Source organism: Lipotes vexillifer, unplaced genomic scaffold (assembly GCF_000442215.2).
Source record: "Lipotes vexillifer unplaced genomic scaffold, Lipotes_vexillifer_v1.1 scaffold792, whole genome shotgun sequence".
Taxonomy (NCBI): Eukaryota; Metazoa; Chordata; class Mammalia; order Artiodactyla; family Lipotidae; genus Lipotes; species Lipotes vexillifer.
This window is the reverse complement of record NW_006795663.1, coordinates 1,223,546-1,231,438: the sequence shown is the minus strand read 5'-3', so window position 1 is coordinate 1,231,438 and position 7,893 is coordinate 1,223,546. Positions and strand designations below refer to the sequence as shown.

At 35.3% G+C, this 7,893-nt stretch overlaps 1 protein-coding gene across 1 annotated transcript in view; it reads left to right on the top strand.

Annotated features, from left to right (window-relative positions):
• Positions 1-7,893, top strand: part of LRRC49 (leucine rich repeat containing 49) — a 127,475-nt gene that overhangs the window by 100,092 nt on the left and 19,490 nt on the right. The window contains 1 exon segment of the mRNA XM_007467844.1: positions 7,756-7,893. This exon segment is cut by the window's right edge and continues 1 nt beyond it. Within this exon segment, the coding sequence (XP_007467906.1) occupies positions 7,756-7,893 (138 nt within the window).

Genomic DNA, 7,893 nt, shown 5'->3' with positions numbered 1-7,893 from the left:
TTCCCTAAGTATCTTCTTCCCCAGGCTCTTGTTTCTCAGTCTTTTTGGTCTGTCTATGTTTGCCCATGTGGCAGCAGCTAAATATGTTCTTGCCTTTAAATAATTTTGAGGGCTTCCCTGGTGGTGCAGTGTTTAAGAATCCGCCTGCCAATGCAGCGGACAGGAGTTGGAGCCCTGGGCCAGAAAGATCCCACATGCCACGGAGCAACTAAGCCTGTGCGCCACAACTAAAGACCCAATGCAGCCAAAAATAAATAAATAAATAAATTTCTTTAAGAAAAAAAAAACACTTTGGAAAAATGCTGCCCGGGAAGCCACCTCAGCCATGAGGAAGGTCTGAGTCAGGAAAACAAAGACAATCCCTTGAGCTGATCCTTTGGGGAGCTATTAGACATGTCAAAACACGTAACAACAGTTTTTTGATAGTAAGGTATGTATGGCTTCCTCTGGTACCAGCAACCTACACAAGGAATGTGGACTGTCATCTTCAAGGCTGCCACTGAGCTGGGGAGTGGGGAATGGTAGCAGGGTAAGTTAAAATGCCACAGAACTCTCTCAGTAAAATTCAGCACTTTTTTTCTTCATTAAGCATTCTCCTGGTTGTTGTAATTTTTTTTTAGACTCCAGAATTCTGAAAAAGTTGATTCTGACAGTTTGTGCTATCGTATTTGTTGCCTTCTGTAGGGATGGAGTTTCTCTCCTTTGATATGCTAATTTTGCTATATTCTATGAGCTATTCTTTTACATTTCAAGATCAGTATCATTTTTATCTGTTCTGTAACCAAAACATTTGTCAGTTGGTAGCATCTAAAGATTGAAAACTGGTAAACAGTGTTTAAATTTCTGTGATTATATAACTATCATGTAACTATTTTTTACTTGAGAGTTAAGTAGTATACTATGATGATATCTCATTTTCTGCTTCCTAAACCATTCAAGGAGACTAGTCCTAGCATCAGATTCCAAGATTACACTTCAAAGTTTGTTCAAAACCATGCCACACTTCAGTTTGCTTCGTATTTGAGCCATGCCTTTCTTACATAGTTTCTTTTTATCTGGGGTTTCTGATGGCCTGTTTTGTTGTGTTGTTTTTGTTTGTTTGTTCAACAACAAAAGTTGTGCTGTCTTTACCACATTCTAATTTCTTTAAATTTCTTTTTTTATCTTTTGAATAGAATCCACTCCTATTGAAGCTTTCTATGTCCCTGACCTAATTTAATCTCATTATTTCCTTTTGGACCATTGTTTACAGTTTATTATTTTACATCATATTACTAGTAGTCTTTGCTTTTTACTTGGATTATTTGTCTTTTTAATATCCTCAAGTACTTCTATCCTCTCAACCTCTAGATGGTAGAATTCCTCTGAGTTTGATCCTGGGCCCTCTTTTCACTCTCTGCTTCCCCCCTAAGCAATATCATATATTTCTTTGACTTTAAACGTCATTTATATTTTGAAGATACCAATATGTATTATCTCTTCTTTTATGGTTTACCCATTTGGATTGTGTTTAAGGGAAAAAATCTTTTACTACATTGAGATTATAAAAATATTCTCCCATTTTGTCTTCCTAAAGGTTTAAATCTTTGCCTATCATATTTTAGTCTTTATTACACTTGGAATTGATTTTTAAGTTTGAGGCTGATGTCAAATTTGTTTTTCCCCTTAGGAATAACCAGTTGCCCCAGTGTTATTTATTGAGTATTCTTTCCTTTTCCCACTGAACTGCAATGCCCCTCTGACTGTTTTATTGGCAGTAGGAGAAGTAGGTAGTAGGGTCCTTTTGCAGATCTTCAATTAATGCGCCTCCCTCACTTCTCATTCCCATCTTCCATCATATCTCTGTTCTTTCCTTTCCAAAGTTCTACTGGGCAGCTTGGCTGCCATCTTTGTTCTTGTCTCCAGTTCATATTCAAAACTATGGCTTCCTTTGTCCTTTTTCCTCACTCAAAATTCTTCACCTTCCAGCTTCCAGAAATTTGTTGAAACTTCTTGCTAAAGATTGTCTCCCCCTTTCCTTTTTACTTGTTATTGTGTGTGTATAACATTTCAATTACTTTAATGGGGCCTTAGAGGGAGAGGTTTCGAACACATGTGCTCATTCTGTCAACTTTTTTATCTGAAAGCACAAAGTGAAACATTTTAAATATTAGAAGCTACATTCTCTGTAAGTCTTTAAAAATATAATTAAATTTCATCTCTTGGGAATGATATAAGCCTGGCTCTCTCTGAAGGTAGAAAGCTAGTCAGAGGGCCACAAAGTCTCTTCCTTAAGGTTCCAATTTATTTTTCAATACTTCGTAAGATTTTCCATTTTCAACAATCCCATTTATAGTCTTTAGTATTTCATAATGCCAAAAAAGTGGCTAATTCTTGTGTTACAATGTCTGTGACCTTTGGCTTGTGGGTGTGTAACTAAATGCCTGGAAATAAGTATCCATGAAAAGATTACAGGCACATAAAGAGAAGACATTCTGTAAAACTTTGGTATATCCCATTAATGATTTCACTGTCCACTGTACTTGGGACATATCTGTAGTAAGGTGACATACTACAGGTTTCTTTCCCTTGCCAGAAATGGGAAAGTACTTGGTGTAATGTTTTCTTTGCTTACATTGGGTGCATGCAGTGAAGCTGGTTTATTTTTGGTCATTTCCTGTCTATGAACACTGTGGTATTTTAGCTAACACTACTATAATAAAATATAATGCATAAAATGAATTTCCACACCTATGAATGTTGTAATAGAAATTCATAAAATATGTTATAGGAATCAGCACCACTTATTCACTGGGAAAAGAAACTTCTGAAATATTTTAAGTCTTTCTGTTCTAGCCTGTTATAGAATGCATAAAGATTCTTTTAAAAACCTGTAGTCCTCTGAAATATTGTCTTTTTTTCCCATATAGGCATTTAAGAGTATATTCTCCATTTAGCCTGGCTTCCAGGGACTCATGACTGTGTTGCATTAAGTTAATCACCCTGTCTTAGTGTCCTCTACTAATCAAGAAGGCATGGAATAGTTTTCTGATTAATTCTTATATAAAGATTGAGTTGGATAAATGAACATTTGGACTTGGAATTAACCAGTAAAGATCTTGAAGAGAATTCCTATTTGATGGCAAACTGCCTACTGTTATATAAATAATGCTTCAGTAGGGAAATATACATGGAAATGTATTGGGCTTCATGGAGAAACAAATTTTAAAGCATAGATCCTCCATAGAGGCATACCACATTTCTTAGAGCATAAATTTAAACTAGACAGGGGTAAAACCTAGACCAGGTGACTCCATCACCTAGTCTAAAACATTTGAATAACACTTGCATCCTCCCTCACCTTCCTTCTCGACAATCACTAAGTCCTATTTTATGATCTCTTAAATATCTGGTATATCTGGGTTCTCTTCTTTTATTAATAATTATCACTAAAGTGTATTGAACTAAACATGGAGTATGGTTTAGAATATGATTTCTAGTCTTAATAACAACTCTGAAAAGATATGTATTATGATCAGCATTTTACATACAAGGAAACTGAAACTGCAAAGAAATTAAATAACTTGCTCCAAAAGTCATCTATTTATCACTGGCAGATCTGGGGTTTGAACTAAGCTCTATCTGATTTTCTTGCCAATGCCTTTTCTTTGCATGATACCCTCTTTTTTGTTATGCCCTTATGTGGTCTAGTTGACACTATTGCACTGGTCTTCCTACTAATCTTTCTCCATTCAGTCTCTCCCTGCTGCATCCTCCACAAAGTTCACCAATTTATTATCTGTCTCAAGTAAGTCCTTGAGGGCAGGGAACATATCTTATTCATCTTTTTATCCCCAGCACTAGAACCTAGCTCCATGCATGGCACATTGGAGATGCTTAAAAACTTGCATTGAATATGGTTCTCTTACTTTTTTATTTAAAAATCTTTTCCTGCTCCTCAACCATATGGGATAAAATCTGACTTTTCAGCTTCATCTTCAGCTACTACTCCCCCATATGTTTAAGTGTTTAATTTCTATGTTTCAGTGTTCCATACATATTGAAATTGTTCTTAACTGAATATGTTATATATAATTAGGCTTCTGTGCCTTTATTCATTCTATTTTTCTTACCTAAAGTGTGCTTCCTCCTTCTACTTCTGATGAAATTCTACTGTTCATCTTTCAAGGACCAGTTCAAATACTACCTCCTTTTTTTTTTTTAAGGGCTTCAAATGCTTACCTTTATTTATTTATTTATTTATTTATTTATTTATTTATTTATTTATTTATGGCTGTGTTGGGTCTTCATTTCTGTGCGAGGGCTTCCTCTAGTTGTGGCAAGCGGGGGCCACTCTTCATCGCCGTGCACGGGCCTCTCACTGTCGCGGCCTCTCTTGTTGCGGAGCACAGGCTCCAGACGCGCAGGCTCAGTAGTTGTGGCTCACGGGCCTAGTTGCTCTGCAGCACGTGGGATCTTCCCAGACCAGGGCTTGAACCTGTGTCCCCTGCATTAGCAGGCAGATTCTCAACCACTGCTCCACCAGGTAAGCCCCAAATACTACCTCCTTTTGAAACCTAACTTCTCCCCACTAGAAGAATTAATTGTTCTTCCTCTGCATTTCCATAGCATATTGCTTAAATATTCATTATATGACAATAAACATAAATATTATACTAGGATTAATGTATACATTTATCTTGCTTTCCACCCTCCATCCAGATTGGGAGCTCTTTAAGGACAAATAAGTATTAACTTATCTTTATATCCCCAATGCCTACCACAATATCTGACACATGATAGGCTCTCCAGATTAACCTATTTGTTTAATGAGGTTGAGGTCATTTCAGTTTAGAAATTATACCCATGTGTTTATTAATTTAACTGCAGAGTATGATTAGAGCAGTTATATTTCTGGGAACATAGCCCAATAAAAGTGAAGAGAGTTTTGATATATTTAAAAACTTGCACATGATTTCTATACTGATTGTTCTTATCAATTCAGATGAGTTGGTTGCCTGTGACAGAATTCTTAGGACAGTGCCCTGTGGGCTTTTAGCAAATGTTTGGTGAATAAGTGAATGAGGGAGCAAATGAAATAATATGTATGTATGTTTGACTAAAAAGATGTGGACATATCTATTAAGCACACAGGGAAAACTGGAAAGACAATCCCCAACATATAAACATGGGGAACAAACTTCCTAAGTTATTTTTTATGGAAATCAGAGCACACCTTCCCTGAGGAACAGATTCCTCTATTCCATATTGGCCAGAGTTTGAGGCTAACCTCAAGCCTCATTCAGAAAATAACTGAAATGGGTTTGGTCTTGTATGACCTATTTAATAGGCTTTGTTTCCTATCTACAGCCCAGCAAACTTGCCATTTGTTGTTACTGAAGGTCCATGTGAGGTCTATAAACGTTAGAAATTACTTCTGCTTTGTTTTATAACTATATAACTGTTTTGCTGAGGCTAGGTTTGTTTATTTCACTTATTTTCCTAACAGTTTGCTTGACAAACCTTTAAAGAAAATAAATAATCCTTTTCTAATAATGGACATTTCATTTTGTAGTTTATATTCTTAAACCTTTAATCATATGGGGAAAAGGTAAACGAGACACTTCCAAATAGATGATATAAAACAACACAACTTCCCAAAGGATTTATTCATGTTTTTGGCACATAGCTGTGATTCAACTTCTTTTGTTGCATGTCATGACCATCAGGCATCACTACATCAACTAGCAAACCTTTTTCTTGCCTTGACTTTACTTCTTCATTATTGGTCTTTGCCTCACCTGCAGAAATCTTCTTACTAACCCTTAGCCGGTGACTATGTCACTGACTTGTCCCTTTGCTCAAACCACAGTTTATGCTTGGAACACCCTTCTTAAGAGTCAATAGATACTCATAAGAAACTTCATAATTGTCTCATTTCATTAATTCTTTGAAGAAATATTTATTGAGCACAACATGTGCTAGGTAACTGTGCTAGGTGCTGGATCTACTATAGTGAATGTGACAGAGTTTGAGCCCTCAAGGATCACAATGTTTAGTAAGAGAGACACACAAGGAAACAGGTAATTGCAGTGCAGTGTGGTTAAGTGCTGTAATAGTGGTATATATTCTCTTCATTAAGCCCTCTTTATTTCAGTGGCATTGAAATGTAACTCCTATCATTTATCCTATTATAGAAATGATTATATGCTTTACATAGCTCAACACAAAGTTATCACACAAAGCACAATCTAAGGAACTCTTAATTCTCATCTTATTTTTATTCTATATTATCAGCCATTACATTTATAGGATTATCATCTAAGATTATTCGCACACCACTGCTCATTGAATGTTTGATTACTGTCATATAATAATCATTGTCTTGAGCACTAGTCTGGCAGAAATCAGTCCTTTTATATTTTCTCAGTTGCATATTCACTTAGAGTTGACTGATGTCATTACCCAGCTTCTTATTGTGTCAACAAATGTGTTACATGTTAACTGGTGCCTATGAAATAAGTACAGTAAGTCTAGTAAAGCATGATAAACCAAAAGGGTGATGGTTTGTCAGTCTTACTCCCAGCATCAGCATTATAAAACTTTTGTTGAAGATCTTTAATAATGCAGTCATTTACATTGTGAAAGGCCCATTGTGAAAAGCTCATAGATTCCAGAGCCCCAAAGCTGAAAAAATATAGTCAAAATTGTAAACACATAATTATGCTTGAGTATGAGAAGTGATGTATTGGAAGAGTGTACAAAATTCCATAGGAGCACAAAGGAGAGCAAAGCACTAATATATTTAGTAAGGGCAAATAAATACTGTCTGAGAGCAGAATTCCACAACGAAAACCCATAGAACAAAAACCAAGCATCGATTGAGTTTTGAGATTGGGTAAAACAAATAGTTATGTCTCTATTCACAAAGCAGAAAATTTGAATTGGATCAAGCTATTTCTTTTCTTCTTCAAAGAGCTATCATTTAGGAAACCTTTTATAAAACATGTGGCTCTAACTCAAAATAATAACAATGATCATATTCAGTAGATATGTGAAGTTATTTTGTATCTGCATGTGTGTGTGTGTGTGTGTGTGTGTGTATACACACACACACACATAGAGTCAGTAGTGGATTTTTTTATCATTTCTTATTTCAAAATGGGGAGGAAATCTTCATTGATTTTAATGCTTATAACTGTAATATATATACACTTGCAAAATTTCAAACAACATTGAAATATTCAAAAATAGAAAGTTAAAGTTACCCTTTAATCCAGCTTCTGAGAGAGAAACTATTCTTAGCAGTTATTATATAAATTCCCAAGTGTTTTATAAACGTAGTTTTATATTACATGGTTCTTACTATAGAAATATTATTTTGTAAAATACAGTTTTTTTTCAGCCAGACAGTGGAATACTTTATAGATTAGGAAAATTTGTTTTCACATGCAAAGATATCTATGATATATTAAACGGATTGTTTTAAAACTAAATAGAATATCAATTATCTTTCATTGATATAAATAATTTGGGTTTAAAAGTGGTATTTTTGTTGTTCACTTGTGCCTCTTTTTGAATTAAAGTACATGACTATAAGAATACAAAACTTGTAGATAGTCTCTTGAAAATTAGTCTTTGGTGCTCTGGGTTTAATTACTGAAATGAAAAAAAGTGAATATAAAATTTCAAATACCTTTCCAACAGGTCTTTATAATATGTTATTTACTTTGCATGATAAGACTTTCATTTAAAATTATATGTTGGGTTTTCCAGGTCTCTGGACTCAGGACTCACCAGTGCTTTACAAGGTCTATCTGTCACAGACACACACCTTGTCGAAGTGGATGGAGACACACTTTCCTTGTATGGCTCAGGAGCGCTGGAATGTCTGGATCGGAATTGGAGCGTGCA